At 30.8% G+C, this 22130-nt stretch overlaps 1 protein-coding gene across 3 annotated transcripts in view; it reads right to left on the bottom strand.

The window, feature by feature from the left end:
* LOC139492623 (trichohyalin-like) overlaps window positions 1-22130 on the bottom strand; it is an 81752-nt gene that overhangs the window by 42527 nt on the left and 17095 nt on the right. For all 3 annotated transcript variants that reach the window (XM_071280776.1, XM_071280782.1, XM_071280789.1), the window contains exons 15-34: window positions 21138-21341; window positions 15941-16110; window positions 15358-15483; window positions 14653-14809; window positions 14265-14369; window positions 13852-13959; window positions 12856-13012; window positions 12132-12264; window positions 11123-11297; window positions 10424-10614; window positions 9747-9947; window positions 7291-7414; window positions 6077-6190; window positions 5553-5668; window positions 4795-4967; window positions 4009-4213; window positions 2444-2599; window positions 1905-2144; window positions 1239-1436; window positions 645-810 (exon numbers count right to left, since the gene is read on the bottom strand). In XM_071280776.1, coding sequence (XP_071136877.1) covers window positions 645-810; window positions 1239-1436; window positions 1905-2144; window positions 2444-2599; window positions 4009-4213; window positions 4795-4967; window positions 5553-5668; window positions 6077-6190; window positions 7291-7414; window positions 9747-9947; window positions 10424-10614; window positions 11123-11297; window positions 12132-12264; window positions 12856-13012; window positions 13852-13959; window positions 14265-14369; window positions 14653-14809; window positions 15358-15483; window positions 15941-16110; window positions 21138-21341 — 3219 coding nt within the window. The remainder of the gene's footprint in view (window positions 1-644; window positions 811-1238; window positions 1437-1904; window positions 2145-2443; window positions 2600-4008; window positions 4214-4794; window positions 4968-5552; window positions 5669-6076; window positions 6191-7290; window positions 7415-9746; window positions 9948-10423; window positions 10615-11122; window positions 11298-12131; window positions 12265-12855; window positions 13013-13851; window positions 13960-14264; window positions 14370-14652; window positions 14810-15357; window positions 15484-15940; window positions 16111-21137; window positions 21342-22130) is intronic.

The following is a 22130-nucleotide window of genomic DNA, read 5'->3' as shown; positions in this document are numbered from 1 at the left end:
TTCTGATATATAATGGATGACTTTTCCTTTATTTGGATTTTCTTTTTGTCAGTACCATGCTTTGATAACCAAGTATTCTTGGAATTCAAGATTATATACGTGTTCCTTAATTTTGATGGCTGAAATTTTCCTGAAATATGGCAAAAAATTATAGAAGCTGTCTTTTTACTGGCCAAGAAGGTATCCAGGAAAAAAGCAAGACATGGGAATAGCTTGGGTGTGTTATCATTCACGCTCTCTATACATACCTGGTTCTGGTTCTATCAGATCAAACAATAAAATATGTAATCATTCAATTAAAAAAAACCTTGATCCAATATTTATATCTTTTAAGTGATACTGATTATTTGCTTCTGAAAAGTTTCACTTATATCAAATCAAATTTCCTATAAAAACAGTATTTATTCTGACAACTATGAAGTCAAATTTTTTTATTTTTTTTCTCAAATTTAAACTCTTATTGATAGTTTCAGTTGACATTTATAATGTATGTCACTAAGCAATTTTCTTTATAAAATCAAGGCATCTACCCTTTTTTATATATATATAGTTAACCTGAATGACATTTAATGTTCATATAACCATTTCAACTTTTAAATGTTTCCTGAAATTCTACCTTAGTTATTAAAATGTTATAACTTTACCAAATTCATCACTATCTACTAGGTTTTCAAATAGAGCTGTTGCTTCCTCATTCTTTCCTTCCTGTCTTAATTTCTTCTCTTTCATTTTTAATTCTATCAATCTTTTCTCTCTTTCTTTCTCAGACAATTTGGACCATTCATTTTCACCAACTTGCATAATTAATGTCTGTACAAAGAAAAAGAAATTAGAATTTTTTCACTCATATATGATAGTGGTAAATATTTAGCACATGCAAGTACAACAAAAGTAATTACTTAAAGATTTTGTTCACAGAGACAAGCATTGTGGTAAATTATTTTAACCTTGCATGTGGCCTATAATTGTTGATCCATTAACTATCTGAAAAATTACCAAAATCTGTATATTATTGATGAAAATATCAAGAATTGCTTTTTCTGTGACTGCAAAAATTGTGATGTAATCAATAGAATTCTAACCATGTTTATTTTTTGTTTTACTTCATCTTTTAAACAGTCATAAATGGAAACATAAATTAAAAGTTTAAATTTCAATGAAAAATTAGACTGAATACCACCCTTAGTGTGCCATGTCCTTTAGAGAATAATAATAAACAAAGTAGTCTATTATCTTACAGCTTCTAAAAGTTTCCCTTTCAAAATGTCATATTTCTGTTCTACTGCTTTCTTGATCTGATCTTCTGTGACATCACTGTTTTCTGATGTTATAGTAACATCATCATCACCAAGGACAACAGATGATACATTATCATGGTTACCATTATCTAATGTCTTCCTGTGTAGTTTAACCATCTGTTGAAGTGTTCTGAGATCCTGATGCACAAAATAAGTTAGTCATGGCAGTTACAAGTAAAATGAAAACTAAATGTATACTAATTACTGGAAAATATCTGTTCCTTCATAAAGAACACCAAAACACACAATTGTAAACAAATTGGCCACAGTCTCAAACCTGTCATAACAAAAATATCAAATAAAAAATCAATCTCAGACATAGCTACTGAATTGCACACCAATTTGCACTTTAAAATGGGAGACAACTCTTGATTTTTCAGTTTTTTAAAGGAATTGCTTTTGCCTTATACACAATCAAGAACTTCACTGTGTGTCATTATAATTTTATTTAATAAATACCATCCTACATACATTCCTTTATAAAATTAAGTATCAGAGAACAATATTTTCTTGCATGAACTAATATATGTTTAAGTTTCTCTATTTTATTAAAATTAAGTATGGGGTGTTTAGAATATGTCACTTAATTAATGATAGTAATCATACCTTATCATATAGATCTGTCAGTAAGAATTTGGACTCTCCATCTTGTATCTCTTGCAAATCTGAAAGAACCTGTACTTTTACATTTTCATCAGTGGCCTCCTTGCCTTCGACTAGCTTCTGTTCATTTTGCTTTTCCTCAAAGTCTACAACAATTTGAACTTTGACCTTGTCATCTGAGACGTCAAGGCCATCTGTCCTCATCTGATGAAGTTTACTCTCCAGTAGATACACAGCAGCTTCCTTCAATTTAGAAAAATGAAATTTCATCATCTTTCATCTCAAAGTGAGGATGACTAAGATAAAACATGTATGAGATGTTTTGGATCGGTAATAAATTTGAAAAAAAATGATTGTATAATGTTTTTATGTTTATAATTGTAGTTCTTCAATATCTGTACAAGTTATGTTTGTATATTGGTATGGGTGTATTTTACAAATGAATTATAATATAATAATTCTGGTTTTTATTCATATAAAAACTGTATATGGAGCATCAACTTATTTTTTCAAAAGTTTTAATTGCAAATATGACTACATACTTTGAGTAAATCTGCTTGATCTTGTTCATTTCTGTCGTCCTTTGACCTCCAGTTTGACCTCATTAGTCTTATTTTCTCCAGATTTTCTTGTCTCTCCTCCTCAGTCATGGCACCTACTGATTGTCTGTTAGGATCTGTTGTAGCATCATCCAGTAACTGTACAATATAAATCAGATGGTTAAAACTTCAAAATGAAAATTATGTTTCAGCAATACCATTGTACTTGTTAGGCCAACTAAGATTAATTAGTAGATTTTCATCCAAATTTTTGAAAAAAATGGGGCGGGTGGGAGGATTTTATTTTTTAATTTTTATTTCCAAATTTGAAACAGGAAGTTTGGAAGGAAACACAATTTTTGACGGTTACCGGAAACTGAGATGAACAAATCCGGAAATCGAAAAATTTTCAAAATAACAAAAATCGGGGCGGGACGATTTCAGAGGGGCGGCCGGGGATGAAAATCTACCAATTAATTTTAATTGGCCTTATCATACTAATTATTCTGTCAAATAATTCCAAACATATGTTAAGTATTTGCAAGTTATGCTGGGTTTTTTACTTGTTTCTGCAGTTAAACGTATTCTAAATATTTTACTTGGGACTAATCCATATTCTTAAATTTACCAAGTGCAGACAGTGTTCCAAACTGAACTTTCATTATAAACTGCATCAGTACATGCTGCTTAATTACTGGTTTTTACGGTATATATTTCCTATTTATAAGTATGTAAAATATGCAGTGGTTAATGCATTTTTATTTTTATTCTAAATAATTATCATAATAAAAAGGAAAAAAAAATCAATAAAATTTATAACAAAACCTTATTATTATAGTATTAATGAATGGGTATCTTTATAATGGCCCTATTATATGTCCAAGGTCTGTAATAATGGTCGAGGAAGTCTGTAATGGCCTGAGGCAACGCCGAGTGCCATTACAGACATCCGAGGCCATTATTACTGACCAAGGACATATAACAGGGCCTTCATAAAAACACCCATTTCTTAATACATTTATTAACCAACTGAAAAAAGTGTATGTGTTGCTGTCAACTTGGTGTACTCTCTTACTCTTTTAATGACAATTTAGTTTGAAAAAAAATAATTTGTACTTCACCATGATCAAGCTTTAAATATACCAAATATCCAAGATATTAAGTTGAAAGAAGTTATGTGTTGAAAAAACAGGATGAACAGTGATCCCTTTATATGGTTTTTTAATGTTTATTGCTGGTTACTTAATTAAATACAATACAAAAAGGTATTATACTCTTTACAGCTTAATTTTATTAACTTTATTAAAAACCCTTACTGGGCTAATACAGACAAGCTGGGCATTAATACAGGGCCATCACAGAAAAACAGGGCCATTACAGAAAAACAGAGCCATTACAGAAAAAACAGGACCATTACAGAAAAACAGGGCCATTACAGAAAATATGTTATTTTTAATAACCAGTCATTTTTGGCAATAATGTACTTAGTTGGTTAATAAAAGGAGATGCGTTATGAGTGCCAATGAGACAACCCTCAATACAAGTCACAATGTATTAAAACTGTATACCTGTATTAAGAGATCTCTTTCTTCCCTATGACGTTTGTCAATCAGTTCTCCAACTGAATCCTGTAGTGAAGACTTATCCTCCATATCAGTCACTGTTTCTAGTTCAGGGGTCAATTTTTTCCCTCTACGTTTCCTAGCAGCCTCTAACCTTTCTTTTGCTAACCTTTCTTGTCTTTGCCTTTCATCTTCCTGATTTTGTTCCAATCTTAAATAAAAGAGGATTATAAAGGTCATTATTTTTCCCTTTAAATAACATTTTTTGTGAAAATAATAACATTTTAACTTTAAAAGGATTGGAAAGCAAGTCATTATAACTAAGTTTAAAGACTTTCTCACACTTCTATAAGAAATTTCATCATGTCCAATATTGTTGTTAAAAGTAAGAAGGAACAAGAAAATGTGCCCATTTGTACAACAAAATTTCTATGTTCAGTGAAACATGAAATAGGGGGCCAAAACAGTAATTTGGTATATACTTTAAAAAGTTTATATCAAAATAAACATCCTATTAAGTTTCAAGTTAAAATTACCACAACTTCAAGATAAACTACCATATCAAAAACCTTTGACCTGAGAATGTTCTGGTTTCATACTATCACATTTAAAATTTCAATGTTCAGGGAACCTTGTAATTGGAATGAAAACTATAACATGGCATATAATAAGTTCAAATTAAAGTGACCACAACTTCAGTGTTAACTATCTTGACCAAAATCTTTTAACGTGTTAGTTGTTTTCGTTTCTTCTCCAGTTGTAAAACATATCAATATATTTAAAACCTCACACCTTTTCTGTTCATCTTTTGCCCTTCCAATGACTAGTGCAGCAGAATTAAATTTCTCCTCTCGCCTAGCTTTCTTCTCATCATGTTTTAGTTTCATTAGTTCTAACTGTCTCTGTCTTTCTAGAGAAACTCTATCTTTTTGTTCTCTAAGTCTTCTCATGAGTTCCTCTTTCTCCTGAACATTACAAATATAAACAATTGTTTAAGTATATACAAATACAATACCATACAATGCCTTTTTGAAATAAAAATAGATACATATTGTGACATATCAAATAAAATAGATACCTATTGTGACATATCAAATAAAATAGATACCTATTGTGACATATCAAACAAAATAGATACCTATTGTGACATATCAAACAAAATAGATACCTATTGTGACATATCAAACAAAATAGATACCTATTGTGACATATCAAACAAAATAAATACCTATTGTGACATATCAAACGAAATAGATACCTATTGTGACATATCAAACAAAGCAATTCAATATTTGGTAAATGAAGTGCAAGGTTAAGTCCTTTACTGATATTTACATAGAATGTGCCATTCCCAGTCAGTCTCTTCCAATGAAAGATGGTGAACTCAAAACTTGATTGACAATAAAAATATTGTAGTGTATTGTATTGTAATACATTATAGGCAGATCCCACAGAAAATCTTAATGCATATTGATACTGACTATTTTTTAAAGATTATACTACATCAAAGAACTTTTCAGCATTTAATAAAAATGTTACCCTCACTGTACCTGTTCACATCTTTTATCCAAATCTAACAATATATTTCTTCTCTTTTTCTTTTCTTCCTCCTCTTCTTGTTTGATTTCTTCAGCTTCAAGTTCATCACATTCCTTTTCAGACATACCTAAAACACAAAAGATAAAACTTACTTACATAAAAATGATAGGAAGATATCAATGGGATATTCAAAACTTAAATGTTAAAGAAAAAAAAAGTCACAGCACATGCCTTCTCAATACATGAAAAATTAAAATTTCATAACTTTTTTAACAGAATATTTCCCCTTATAAGCATTTTTTTATCAACTAAAACCAAATTTCATTATCTGTACAGAAAAATATCTACTATAAGATAAAACTATACGATAATCTCCTTTAAATAAAAAGTATCGCACATAAATTGCATTACAGCATCAAATTCCCTTATTTCAGTAAAAATCTGGAATGATAATTGGTTGTCATTTGCAATTAAGATGGAGGTGAACACATAAGAACATCCTTTCAGTAGAAGATAAGTGTATATTAATTCTAACCTGAAGCTAATCTTTGCTTTCTCTTATGTAGTCTTTCTTTCATCTTTCTTTCCTGTTCTTCCTTACTATCTCCAAACAATCTGTCTAAAGTTTCCTGATCTTCCAATGCAGCACCTTAAATATACAATGTTGAATTCTCAATAGGCACTTCACTACTAAACCTTAATATTCAACTTCATTTTGCAAAAGTAAACTAAATTTCCTAATTGTGTACGCACAAAACTTCATCAGAAATCTGAGGATTGAATGATCTAACCCTAAGTCTAAGTAATAATTTTACAAATACAAAAAAATAAAATCCCGGTTAATAGAATTTAATATCCCAAAATTGAAAGGACAAGGTTCACTTATGGCACAAAATGGATTAAATATCAACTTTATCCTATTTTTGTTTTATTTTAAAAGTCTTAATGCTATATACATCAGTTCTTTTTATAAAAGTACATAATATTCTCTAAAGTAAGCCCATTTTGGACATTTTGTCCAAATATGATGATTTTGAGCAATTTTTAGACTTAAAAGCATTTGAAAAACACCTTGGCTGCCACCTAGTATCCAAAATATGTTCTAACCAAAAGATTCCAATTTTGATATAGAACTCTGTCTTTATAGTATCATCACAAGTATTTCTATGTAATATTTGTATTTTTTTGGCCTGATTTAAAAAACATCAAAAGTTAGTACCATTTTCAACTCTTTGTGAACCTTCTCCTTTTAAATGAATTCATAATATGTAAAAATGACCATTTTCAGTTTCATATAGTAAAATAAAAGCAGAATATTTCCAAATAGCAAGAGTCAATGTTCTAATTCAAACCTTTTGACGATCAACTAAGCAATTTCCATTTATAAAGGGACATAACTTGAGAACAGTGAACATGACACCACCCTAATTTGAATTTGATCTGTGTTTTTATGTAATAAGCATTAACTTGTGTTTGGTAGTACATTTTTATGAAATAAGCATTCACTTTCATAACAATTACTTCTGGAAAAGTAAAGTTCAAGTGCTGAAACAGCAAATTCAGCATTTTAAAAATTATTTATAAAGGGACATAACTCAAGAACAGTGAAAGTGACATCACCTTAGATCCAACTTACTCTGTACATGGAAAAACAAATTATTCCATCTTTGTTGTATTGACTTTTTGCAATGTTGTTTTAAGTTGCAATTCTTTTTTAACAAGTCTTATACATTTATAACAGTATCTCACCAATGATATTTGCAACTTCATCATATTTTCCATCCCTTCTAAGTTGTCTTTCCTTAAGCTTTAATTCTGCTAGTTTTTTCTGTCTTTCAAGTTCACTTAACCTATTCCATTCTGTTTCTCCAAGCTTAAAAATAATGAGTTTAATCATTTAACATTGGAGCATTTCAATATTTTATATTTACAATTATTCCATTTTAAGATTATGAAAGTGTTTAATATCTTACACAGTAAGTTTTAATCCCTCAAGTCACAATGTTTTTCCATTGTCAAAGAGGCTTTATTACTGATGTTGTGATTAATCGTTTCAGGAGCGCTTAAGTATCATTGAAGTCAATTATACATAAACAAGATTGTGTCCATAGTACACGGATTCCCCACTCACACGATCATTTTCTGTGTTTAGTGGACCGTGAAATTGGGGTAAAAACTCTTAATTTGGCATTAAAATTAGAAAGATCATATGACAGGGAACATTTATACTAAGTTTCAAGTTGATTGGACTTCAACTTCATCAAAAACTACCTTGACCAAAACTTAAACCTGAAATTTGCACTATTATTTTCTATGTTCAGTGAACCGTAAAATTGGGGTCAAAACACTAATTTGGCATTAAAATTAGAAATATCATATCATAGAGCTCATGTGTACTGAATTTCAAGTTGATTGGACTTCAACTTCATCAAAAACTACCTTGACCAAAAACTTTAACCTGAAGCGGGACGAACAGACAGAAGGACGGAGGGACGAACGAACAAACGAACGGATGAACGAACAAACGGACGCACAGACCAAAAAACCTAATGCCCCATTACTATCATAGGTGGGGCATAAAAAGAACTTCTGTAAGCCATTTATGATAGCTATAACTAAAATAAAATATATTCATACTCAGTTTTTTAGACAGGATTTGAAAAGGGCAGGGTGCTAGTCAGAAAAAGGGCAATTTTACGGGTAAATGCCATTGAAAAAGGGCAATTATTTAACCACATAATCAATTAGCATATAACTCAGGCATTATGGTAAAAGCAAGTTTCAGTTAAAATGGAGCAACTGTTAGCACTATATTCACTGATTGACCTTCAAATATTTGTGTCGACCATCATCCAAAATACTATATTTGAAGTTATGACCATCACACTTTTAGGTTACAACAATCATGCTTGAATTTTGAATGACTTTTTTACGAAAATTGGTATGATTTTATGTATTTAATTTGGCTTCAATATCAACGCACTCACGATAAGAGTATATGAGACAATTGGTGTGGCTCAAATGAACCTTTTCAGTCAGGATTCTGCTTAGTCAAAATTATCTCTCCATACGCCAGTTCATTTTCACAATCGTAGAAATGGAAGCCATTGTAGGGATGATGTGCTGCCAATTTTGCTCTTGAAAACCGATAAATTTATCCACATAGCACCATTACGATCCTTATATGTCAGTTGTATTTCAAAAGAAAAATGTGTCTACTAGCTAATGAGCATCAGTTAATGATCTTGTCTGCATTGATTCAACTTAAAACTATTGTCTGATCAGTTGTCAGGTGGAATTTTCGAAAATTCTTAAATTAAAAAAAAATTCTAATCAAATATTTCGTGGAAGGGCAGACTAAGAATTTTCAGTGGTTGAAGATTACAAACCAAAGTTATCAAACACAAAAAATTATATTTTTTCAAAGATATGCATTTTCATCATCCAACTTAAAGGACTGTCGTCAAGTACTTTCAGTAAAAATAATAGCTATTCCAACACACCTACTCTGTTTTTGTGATTCATTAGATAGGTATTTCACTTGACCCATGTATTTCATCTTTTCGTACTGTGATTTTTTTATGTTATGTCGGCTGTGCTCCTTCTTTGGAGGATTATAAACAGTACATAGAAGATGGTATACAATCAACAATGGTGGTCGGTTTTGTTATTTTTCGTATAAAAATTGAGGGCAATCAAAGACAAATACATCTGAATTTGCTATTTATTTAATGGAGAACAAGTAAAATGATGTTTTCCACAAGTTGACTTTCCTGTCATTTACATTTTCTCCATTAAACAATGATAAAAAGATTAAGATAAATAATTGTTGTATAAACATCATTTTCTTCAAAGATAAATGCTGTTTGATCGATTCTATTTAAATGAATTAATGTTGATGATCATTAATCCGATAAATGATTAGCTGTAACAACAGATAAGGACATCTGTTGTAAACGTTGATTAGTTTGGGGTCGCAAACAAAGTCATAAAATTGTTGCCAGGTAAATTTCGTAATTGGTGGATCATAAACAAAACGAACAAAATAATATGAAATTGATCTTTAAAAAGGCAGGGCGCCCGCCCTTGAAACAGTAAAAAGATCACAGGGCAGCACTGGGGAAAGGGTGGGTGGACTGCCCTTGAAAACAGCCTAGCTGGAACACTGTGACATTTTAGTGAGTAATCTATATGACATAATTTACCTGTTTCATTAGAACCTCAGCCAGTAGTTTGTCCCTGAGTGCATCATATTTTCCATCTAAAGCTTCCAATATTTCTGTTTCTTCATTACTAGAAGAATCACATGTCTCTGATGTCAGAAGGACTATAGCAATGTTTTCTCTCACTTCATTTCTCTTTTCTTCTATTATTTTTGTCTGGAGCTTGATAAAGTCTTGTCCTTCCTATTTATCAGAGATAAATATTGATGATAATTACTATCTGAATGAATTGGGAAGTAGTTACATAATGCATGAAAATATTTTTGATCTGTTGATAAATTTTGGATGGAATGCAAAGGATGAGAGCAAATCCTGCATTCAAGTCACAGTACTGACAAAATATTTTTATGGTCAAAAAGTTAAAAAATTATTAATATCAAAACCAAAAATAAAAGATTTTTTGTTGTTGTCACAAAACCATTATAAAGGCTGTGTACCATCATATCAAGCATGATTTGGGAACAGTGTACAATATATTGGTAGTATAACATAGGTTCTTCCTAAACTGGGTTATCTTGTATTTTTGCAAATGAGAAGAATTGTTGCTTATCAAACAGTTCATCATATACACTAAAACATAGTGTATATGATGATTGTCAAAGGCAATACAACAAGTGAAGTGATGATCAATGACTCTTTCCTAAATGTGTATTACCAACCTCTATAAATGACTGAACAACTTTTTCAGCATCACAGTTTTGTTGAGATAAAAGATCAGCCAATAACATTTTATGTAAAATCTCATCATCAACTTCTTCTTTCTGTTCATTATTAAGACGATGGCGGTAGATCTCCTTCTTAATTATCACACCTTCGCTGTAGATTGTGTTAAACTCTCTACTGTTTGGCACTACAAATATACACTGGACTGTATAACTTTGATGAGTTACTTAAAATGATACTAAATAACTTGTAAATGTTAAGGAACAAATATGAAAACAATTAATTTAGCTTAACAACTATGAATATAGTTAGTCTGAATAATGACATTAAAAAATTTATGTGAAGCTAACATAAAACTTCTGTAATTGTAATAAAAAAGTTTTAATTATTAAAACAGATGCAATTCTCTTTTATATAATTATGTTGAAAGAAGACACATCCCTCATAAGTGTTTCTCATTAATTTTTTTTTATATAGGATAGACCTTTGGTTATTCTGTTTGAATGGTTTTACACTAGTTATTTTGGGGGCCTTTATAGCTTGCTGATTGATGTGAGCAAAAATACTTCATGTTGAAGACCTTACTTTGACCTATAATGGTTTACTTTTACAAATTGTGACTTGGATGAAGAGTTGTCTTATTTGCACTTATACTACATTATATCTATCATATTAATTACTGTGATGACTTGTACCTGCCAATATTTCCTGTCTTTGGGAATGTAGCTTCCATAACTGGTCTTTTCTCTGTTGTTGTGACCAAGACTGTATCTCCATGACAACATCAGGTTTCTGTGGTGATGTCAAAAGCAACAGTAAATATTGTTGTTCATCTTGATGGCTTCTATCTAATAGCACTATTACAGATTCCTACAAAACAGATAAAAACATTGGTAATCAATTAACGATATTAACTGTTTCATCAAATAAAATTTAATAGTTCTGCAATAAAGATTAACAGTCAAATTCGTATACAAACATTGGTACCTATTAAAACATTTAAACATGCTGCATCTGTTGCACCTGTCCTAAGTCAGGAACCTGTTGTTCGGTGGTTGTTGTTTGTTGATGTTGTTTCACAGTTTTTTTCTCATTTTTTATATAGATTAGACTGTTGGTTTTCCTGTTTGAATTGATTTACACTAGTCAGTTTTCCTTTATAGCTTGTTGTTCGATGAGACCAAGGCTCCGTGTTAAAGCCTTAGTTTGACCTATAATGGTTTACTTCATACAAATTTTGACTTTGATGGAGAGTTGTCTTATTGGCACTCATAATGCATCTTCTTATCTCTATTGAAACAATATTCATATAATAATACAGTGAATCTAGCATATTATTGTGTACACCAAACTTGAGTTATCCTGCAATTTATCTGATAAATAATCTCAATGTCTTAGTGTATAAGTTTGTATAACTCTGCAATGACAAATGTGATAACCATTAAAATGTGTATCATCAGCTCATATTGACCATCTTTCATGGTAATTTATTAAACAATGACATTGTTTTTTTTAAAAGGTTAATCACATTGGAGGTGTAAACTTAAGGATGTTCCGCCTGTAAAACAATGGTATCCATCAGATGTTTTCTGCTCCTTGGTCAGGTTCTTGTCTCTTTGACACATTCCCCATTTCTATTCTAAATTTCATTTTCCTCTTCAAAGTACTGCAAAGCCAAATCATAGCCATTTAATTTTGATTTACCATCATGAGATGTTTTCCAGGACCCCTCATTACTTCATCTCTGACATCTTTTTTCTTCAAGAAACGACCTTGCTTGAAGTTTTGCATAGTAGCAATGGCAACCATTTCAATTCGCTGTCTATCATCAACAAGCCTGGGAAATAAACACATCAACACATGACTAAGTAATCTATGATAATCTATTTAATGCATACAAGTTGTTTGCACAATTTTAGGTGATCCATTAGTTTCTTATAAGGCATTGTATATATAGAACAACATATACATAGGTTTTCACATTTACTTTTGTTTCCTGTCCATTAATTTGATTGGCTATAAAAACATATTTTCTCATAATAACTAGTGATTAAAAGTAAAAGTGATGCCGATTATTTCTTCTCAATATATTGTTGCAAAAATTTGAAATTTTGAGAGTTTCAAATTTTTTGGAACAATTTTGTTACTCTTTTTAAATCAGAAAGTAATTTGTCTTCAATGAACCAATCTTTGTTTTACAGATAATTTATACCAACTTGAAATATCACAAGGCATGCTCAGAGCTCATGAATCAAAACAGCAGTATAATTTTACTTATATATATGCTACTGTCTGTACACCAAATAATAAATCTTACATTAAATTTTCACAAGTTTGCAAAAGAAAGTCAGCTTACATTAATAATATGTAAGGAAAATATCATATTCTCTACATATCGGACAATAATCTTATACTTATGTTCATTTACTTTGGTTTTCCTGTAGCCTGCTGTCTTTCTGCTAAACCCATCAGCATAGCAACATTGGCAAACCTAAAGTCGAAATGGCTGCCTATAAAAACTTCTCTCTTTAACCTAATGAGATGTATTTGTTGTTCTGCTTCATCCATAAACATGCTACCTGAACCTGCAAGTTATAAAAAAATAAATTAAGGATAACATGTTTGGCCAGTACCTTTTAAAAATTTTAAAATATTTTTAATGCCGCACCTACAACAGTAGATGGGTAATACGTTTACGGGTCTGTGGGTCTGTTCGTCCCTCTGTCCATTTGTTCCTTTGTTCGTCTGTCTGTCCCACTTTAGTAAAGTTTTTGGTGAAGGTAGTTTAAGATGAAGTTGAAGTCCAATCAATTTGAAACTTAGTACACATGTTCCCTATGATAAGAGTTAGAATTTTTACCCAAATTACATGGTCCACCAAACATAAACATAGAAAATGATAGTGCGAGTGGGGCATCCCATTACTATGGACACATGCTTGTTTTACTTCTGTTATCTAGTTTATAAGAAAAAATCATCACATAAAGAATTCCTATAACATGCTCATACTTAACAATATTCTATATAACGTAAACCTATTTGGACATAATAATCTGAAGAATAATTCAGAAAATTGCCTTAATGTTTAATGCTTAATTATTGGAACTTTGAGTCATCTTTTTCAACTGATTTTATACAATGTGCAGCTTGGCCACTGTCCACTGTTAAGGGGGAGCTTGACCACTTAAAAACATGTTTAAACCTGCCACATTCTAAACATAGGATGTGTCTGATCTAGGTCAGGAGCCTTTATTCTAGTGTTATCATTGGTTGTGGTCTATCATATTTGTTTTTTATGTTAAATTTTCAATACATAGGCTTTTGGTTTTCTCGTTTGAATTATTTCTATATTTTCATGTCTTGTCCTTTCATAGCTTGGTATATGGTATGAGTCTTTCTCACATGCTTATACACGCTTCATTACCTTTAATCATTTGTAAAAGAAGACCAACTTCCTCTTGATTTCTGTGGTGTATTTCTAAAATGGGATTCATCTTGTCTTTTATTTCTTCTTCATTAATTAGGTCATCACCTACAATATAAAAAAAATTCCAGAAATAAAACTTTCCAAATACTGAAATTTAATTCTATTTAAAAAAAAAATTGAATAAAACACATTGTTCAACTTTAAGTTGAACAGTACTCAACATTTCTTTCAAACCAGTCCAAATTTCGTTACTGCGAAGAAATTCGAGATGCATATAATATTGTTTTGGAAAATAATTTTGCCTTATTTAACATAATTCTGATGGAAAACTTAACTTTTGGCATTCTAAGATTACATAACATTAATTACAGGAATAAAAGTTATAAATCAATTCTCGACTAAAAACATACCCAGTGCTTTTTGTAGAAACTGGTGTCTGTGGATTCCCATTAATGATCTTACTGACTTCTCTAATGTAATTACATCAATTAAACCCTTCAATCCAACATGGTCACCTAAAATAAATCATAATAAGAATATGTGTCAACAGACTATTACAATTGCATATCTTCTACTGTTTACTGATGAATTCATCATGTATAGAAAACATAAAAAGATTCGTTTCCACAAAATTTTTCTTATATATATATATATTATATGATTGATTTTGACTTTTATACTTTAATCTAACTTGTTTTATGAAAATGGTCTATTAGAAATTACCAAAAATATATATATATCTTAATATTATCAAACTAAACTAATGAATTTGAAAATATCTATTACACAAAAAATTACCTTTCTGTATCATGTCTTTGACTTGCCCTTTTAGATGAGCTAGTTTTACAAGTTTATCTTTCTCAGCCATTTTATCCCATGATTCCTTGCCACATGACTGACATAGACATTCAGATAACAAACTTTCCTGTAATCTGGAGTATTTCTTCTCCAATAACTGGAAAATTAAGATAGAAATTTACTTCATCAGTATAAAGTGTAAATTGCTAATGGCCATTGCATTTGCAAATCACATTTCAAAACAGAAATCAGTTTAAACTGAGTTTTACAATGTGTATTGCTGTGTGTTTATTTAATCTACATTGGCTAGAGGTATAGAGGGGGTTGAGATCTCTCTAAACATGTTCAACAATGTCACATTTTTGCACCTGTTCCAAGTCAGGAGCCTCTGGCCTTTGTTAGTCTTGTATGTTTTTTAATTTTAGTTCATTTATTTGTTTAGGAGATAAGTATGACGTCCATTTTCATTGAACTAGAAGACATTTTTTAAGGAGCCAGCTGAAGTGTGCCTCTAGGTGCAGGATTTTCTCTTTGTGTTGAAAACCCATTGGTGTCCTTCAGCTGTTTTTTCACTCTGTGGTAGAATTGTTGTCTCTTTGACACATTCTCTATTTTATCAAAACTGACTTTTGTGGCTACAAGTGGGCAATAATAATCCGACATCTTTCTGTGCTTAGGTCACAGAATAAAATTTATAAAGTTTACCATGATAAGTTCATCTTCTTTGACAGAATCATCTGTCTGTGTAAGTATGTCAAACACATTGTGAACTGTTCCCTGTTGTCTGGCATCCTTTTCTTCCTCCAGTTTAGTTTCTAACTGTTCTTCAGTCTGAAATACATAAATAATATTTATTTTACTTACTTCTTCTACCGTACCATTATAGATTTTATTCATATCAGTTCTAAGCTTCAGAAATTAGCTACTAGTTAGAAGGTATTCATTCATCTTTTTTGTAAATTATGGCATTTTTTTTTAACAAAGCACTAATACGTGCCATAGACCTTTGACACATGAGTATAAAATTAAAAAGATTAGTCTTCATTAACTTTAGTGGACCAAACCTCAGTTAAAGAATGACTGCAAGAAAGTAGCTCTTTGATGAAAATCTTTAATGTTGGGCTTCTGACCTGAAACCTTGAAATATACAATAATTCAAGCTTCTTTTTAGTAACTTTAGAGGTACTACAATACATTGTACAATACAATTGTGTTAACAGACAAACATGCAAGAACTGGTTCTTTTTTAATAAATATATGATCTTGTAAGTATGCTTCTGATACTTACAACATTTTCTATATTCTGTAACAATTTTGCAAGTTCTCTATCCTGTCTGTCCTGTAAATCTCTCAGAGTTGTCACAGTGACTTCATCCATTGATGTTCTTCCTGATTTTCTGCCAATAGCACTTATTGCTACTGCCTCTTCTAGGATACTAATATAATCCTCTTTGTCACCTGTTAAAACAGTTTACTCTCATGTCAATCTTTTTAAAAAATATTTTACACAACATTTATTTGTCTGAATTTCAATCCAACAACTCAACTCTGCACAAAATCTTAATTAAATCAGAGTATTTCTTACTTTAAGTATAAAAAGTAATATTAATAAGCAAAGATAAAAAATAATAAACTGTAATCACAGAGATATGTATCGCTTTTTTTGTAATTTTAATTATGCAAATGTTGAAATCAAAATAGCAATACTTTAATATCTTACACAAGTTATGCAAATATTCAAAGTCAATGAGCCATGACTGAACAATCTCCATGTAAATGAGATGTGCCAATGCTAATACAACTGCATACCAAATATCATTGACTTATTTTATGAATAATTTATCAACCATGGAAACAATACTTGCAAATGCCAATAAATTTGCATACCAAATATTGACTAAACAGTTGAACGGCAAACGATTTAATGGCTTCTAAATTCAAGACATTGGTCACGTGATAAAAGGTCAGAGTTTACGATTTTTTTGGTAAACGTGCATGCCTCGTGGTTTTTGGACTCGTATCGTCTTATTTGTACTCGTACATTAATAAAAACCAAAGAGTTCAATTCTAGATAGAATAAGCTTTCTTATTTTATATAATTATAATAAAAAAGTATTGTTAAAATGTTATAAATTCACGAATGAAGTGAAACTTTTTTTCTGAAAATTTGCGTAGGTCCACGGAAAATCATTAATAAATCCTTAAATAGGTTTGGTAACGTGTTGAGGGGTATAAAATATGAAGTAAAACCGTTTTTTCCTTCTTATATAACAATATCAGATCACAAAAAACCCGGATACGCAATTGTGTCAGTTTATTCGTGGCGAAGCGGAGTTCAAAGGGAGATAACTCGGTACTCGCATCGTAGGATATTGCAAGTTCACAACAGTAAATTTGAGTAAAATTAATGATTGCAGATCTATTTCGAAGAGTTCTTGAATAACTTTTCAATATTCCATGTTCCTCTACTGTTGTAACATTAAAATAGTCATGGAAAGGTTGAATATGACATTTTTTTCAAGTTCTTACAGGTTGTTGAACACTTCCAAAGAAGACAATTACCTACATTTTATAACAGACTGACTTTTTCTCTGAAACTTGAACTTATTGTATATATATATTCTCAAACACCTTTTTGGTAGATAGAAGGATACAAGATGGGTTTATCAGTCATTTTTCAAAAGAACCTGTGTTACAATAGAAACAGAAGCAGAAGATTACATTTAAACAAAAATATGGAAAAAAAGGAAATATAGTCTTCAAAATTGTGACCATTACCATAGATTGAAAATAAAATCAATCTGCAGTAGCCAGAAGTACATGTACAATTTTTGTTTTATTATAGCTGCTTTAAGATACAAAAGCAGATCTCAGGGAGTCTGGTGTCTTTTTATGGAAGATTAATACATTTGAATGGGATCATGCATATAAATTGGAATCATCCTTTTTATCCTTGGTTGAGAATACCACCACTTATGTTTAAAATTTTCTGGATTCACCCTGAGATAAGAAACTACATAAGTTGTACAAGTTCTGTTGCTTGCCTTAATCAAGAGAAAAAAAATCTGAATATCCAAAGAACCAGAAAGGGATTTAAAACATAATAATCAACACAAAGATAACTGAACAAAAGCTGTATTGCAATCAGATATCCTGCAGTTATCATAAATCCTATTATATGTAATATTTCAAGTTTTGCTTTATATTTTTTCTTCTTTCTTATATTTGAATTCAAAAGTCCTGCAACCAACTGTTAAGTCCTTTCAATTAAATTATTGATTGGATAATAACCTAAGCTGACCAGTAAATAAAATTTGAAAATGCTTTGTTGAAATAAAATAGTGGTATTATGTCATTAGATATACTGAATCAACTTCAAATTTAATCCAAATTCACATTTACCTGCTCTAAAATACATAGTCAATTGGACTACAAAAATCTGAGACTACTTCAATGTATAACATAGAGATTGTGGTCACCTCCCAAGTTATAGTAGTCTCAGACAAAAACAAAACTGATTTAAATACAGTATGTTCAGAATTTTTTTGAAAAAGGACAACAAAAAGAAATTTATTATCCTGATATCAGAAATAAATTCAAAGCGGAATGTCAGTTCTTTTAATTGAGATAACTATTTTAATAACATTATTTACTATATAAAAAAAATCATGATATTGTCTGGATTTACAATCATTGACTAAGCTTGTCATCCACTCACTTACTTTAAATGCTTTTAAAAGTTAACCTGTCAGTACTAAAATAAAGAAATGTGGTATAAGACAAGATATTTTATTCCAATTAAAGGGATGAAGAGCAAAGTAATGTACATGTATTACAATGATTTACATATATATGTATATATAATGGAACAATGATGTTGATATTAATCAGATAAATATGGAGATAACCAACTCCATTCTTAGATTTTAAACCACAGCCAGATCAGAGCCACACATATATTTGAAAAGGCATATAACAATTATATCTTCAATTAACAGCCAAATATTCCCAAAGGCCCAATTAAAACAATATCTGTACTCTATATATTGATAGTTTATTTAGTTCAAAACATTTATTTTTCAACACTTTTCAATGCCTCTAGGTTTTCTTGAATGAAAAGCCAATTAGATTTGGCACTTGTGCTTAACTTTTCAATTTTTTTACAACTTATTATTATATTATCATTAAATTCTTTTCATAAAACTTATAAAGGGGAAACTGACATTTATGGTATAGTTGCCAATGAGATAACATTTTGGAAACTTATCACCAGAGTCCAAGTCTCTGTTAGCAGTGACAGTTAAATTACAAGTCACTTTACATACATCAACAATCAATACATTCCATTGTTTTAAGGCAAATGAGGAAAATAAGAGTAACAATAGCTTTTGCCTTACTATGGACTTTTAGTAAAGTATGCCCTTACCAATCCTTAGAGGAGCTGCTGTATACTAGAAAAAATGATGTTGATGATTTAACCCTATCAATTATCATTTTAGAATTACATTATTGTCAATTGCTATCTGCTCTATTTGTTCCAACTTGTTATGAGAGTCAAAATGTATACCTAGGGTGGGAATTAAACCCATGTACGTTCATTTACTTTATTGTTCTTTGTGTACATAAAATGTACATGTACATGAAATATATATAATGCAAAAAATGCTGTAATGTATCATTACACCCTCACCAGTTAAGGACCAAGTAAAGGAAGTCCCTGCACCTACCTAGACGTATTTCCAGGGTAAGATGTATTATATAACTCTTGAAAGTATAACACAATAAAGGTTAAGTATATAGTAACATCAACGTGCAATTCACGTAAACAAACTGTCAAACATAAACAATCTACCACGTGTTTGTCTGCTGTGCTTGAATTCAAAACGACCCATTAGGCTTATTTACACGAATTTTTGCTCAAGCAGACAGTTAAATATGTCCGTTTACCTTATGGGGTCTGTTAAGAATGGATTTGCTGTTATAAATTGTGTATGCATGGAAATATAAGGAAGATAACATTGATTTTTACCGTAACTTTTGAATACACAACATTCCCAAGGTATCCCCACAAAACACATGGCTACTTTGTAACGACGGCTGGTAACGTGTAGCCACTTTCTAACGGCAAATGTGATTGGATGATCTTCAAAGATCAATAATAAAATTCCTAATAAATGATTGGATACGAATTTGTGTCAGATTATAAATAGGTGAAAAAATGTAAACATCGAAATCCGCCATCTTGACGTAGGAAACAAACTAATTTTCAGTCTTGGATTAAAGGACATTGCCCACATTGCCAGCGTATCATGCATAAACAGTCATCTGCAAATATATCTTTCAATTTGTGTTTTACACTTACTTTTCTATGTTTTAGTTAATTTAATGTTTTAATTTACTACAGAATGGGACATCGTTCTCAAAGATGCCGTAGAAAAAATTATACGTGGCGCTGTTTGTGGGCGTAAACATTTTACATACGGGTTCTTTTTTTGTCGACAAATTGACCTCTATCTGTCAGATTCAGGCGTTTGCCTTCCAACTGTAAACATTAGCAGTTCATCTTAAACTAATTTAATCACAAACTAATACATGTAAACTAAGATAAATAAACTCATCATAGATAAACTAAGATAAGTTTCAAAGTCATAAGACTGTGACTGAGGGGTGAGGCCAAATATTCTCTATGAAAATGAGATGTGCCAATGCTTATACAACTGCATACCAATTAACGTTGGCCTACCACTAATGGTTCCCCTTGAACTGACCTAATCACAAACTAATACATGATAACTTAGAAAAAAATTCAAAGTCAATAGACCATGATTAAGGGGGCAGAGCCAAATTATCTCCATGGAAATGATATATACCAATGTTTATACAACTGCATACCAAATATCATTGACCTACCACTTGTGGTTCCCCATAAACTGACCTAATCACAAACTAATACATGTAAAATAAGCAAAAGTTTCGAAGTCAATAGACCATGACTGAGGGGGCAGGACCAAATAATCTCCATGGAAATGAGATGTGCCAATGCTTATACAACTGCATACCAAATATGATTGACCTATCACACTTGTGGTTCACCATAAACTAGACCTAATCACAAACTAATACATTGTTGATCCGTCGCCGCAGACACCGGAAACAGCATATCTATATCTCGCTTTTTGACTCCGTCAAGGCGAGACAAAAATGAATGGAGAATGTGTTCATGGGACACAGATAAAGCCCCAGCTTTCAAATAACATTATAAACGGGTAAAACTTGAGAACAGTAAAATTGACTCCACACAAATTTCAAAATTGATTTGTCTTTTGTGGTTATAAGCATTGTGTATACGTTTCATAAAATTTGGTTGAAGCCAAAGTAAGAGAATGCAAATCAATTTTGAGATGTACAGATGGACAAGGGAAAAGTATAATGCCCCTTCTGCTGTTTTTTCATACACTTTGTAACTTTTTTACAATTTGTCTCACCTGAGTTGGCTAAATCTAATTTCCTCCTTTTTGTCTGAAGTTCTGCTAGTCTAGACTTCCTTTCGTCAGCAGACATTTCTGAGGCAGCCTCCATTAGTTCTGTGATTGACTCATCTTGTAAGTACTTCAGTAACTGTTCTCTCTCATCGTAATGTCTCTTCATCACTTCATACAGATAAGCTGTTTGCCATCCGGTTAAATCTCCTAGAAATAAAATTCAAGCTCAGTATCAACTCATACTCTAAATTCTGATATTGTGATCAATCATAGACAAACTGAAGAATTAAAAACATGAGATTGGGAAAGACAAAAAAAGGCCACTGAAAACATACATTGCATTTTGTATTTCAGAATTAAAAAAAAAAATAATTTCCTACTTTTCATTATCAATAATGAATATTTTGGTCAAATCTATAAGAGTTGTCATAATTGCAACAAATGCTGGTTCCCAAATGGTCATGTCCAAAAAGTTATGTATGCAAATTGAATAAAACTAACAATATCATCTGAACATTATAAATATAATTGGCTTGCTAACCTAAACCAGTTTTACTTCAATAAAACACAAAGCAATAGGAACTTCCACAATGAAAATGAAAATAAAGTTTTAAAAAGATGATAGTTTTTATAAATTTTAAAAGCTTTAGATTAAAATAGACTAACATTTTTATCTCTACTAACTATAACTTTTCATAAAGAGTATTAAAAATAACTTAAAACCAAAATATGAATTCGATTTAAAGATAGCTATGCAAATATACTGTGTACCGGTACTCATTTATTTCCATGGGTACCAATTTTTGATGATCAAGTAAAATTGTATTTTCATTGATATATGATTTCATGGTTTTAAAACAGTCTGCATACATGTATATTGAAAATTTGTATTTCCTTCAACATTTAAATTCATGATTCACCTGTAACCACAAAATCTACAAAAATTGATTACCCACAAATAATAATAAATCAACAGTACAATACTTTTCAGATACC

Source organism: Mytilus edulis, chromosome 1 (genome assembly GCF_963676685.1).
Source record: "Mytilus edulis chromosome 1, xbMytEdul2.2, whole genome shotgun sequence".
Classification (NCBI taxonomy): Eukaryota; Metazoa; Mollusca; class Bivalvia; order Mytilida; family Mytilidae; genus Mytilus; species Mytilus edulis.
Note: the sequence above shows the minus strand (reverse complement) of the source record. Positions and strands in the feature narration are given on the sequence as shown.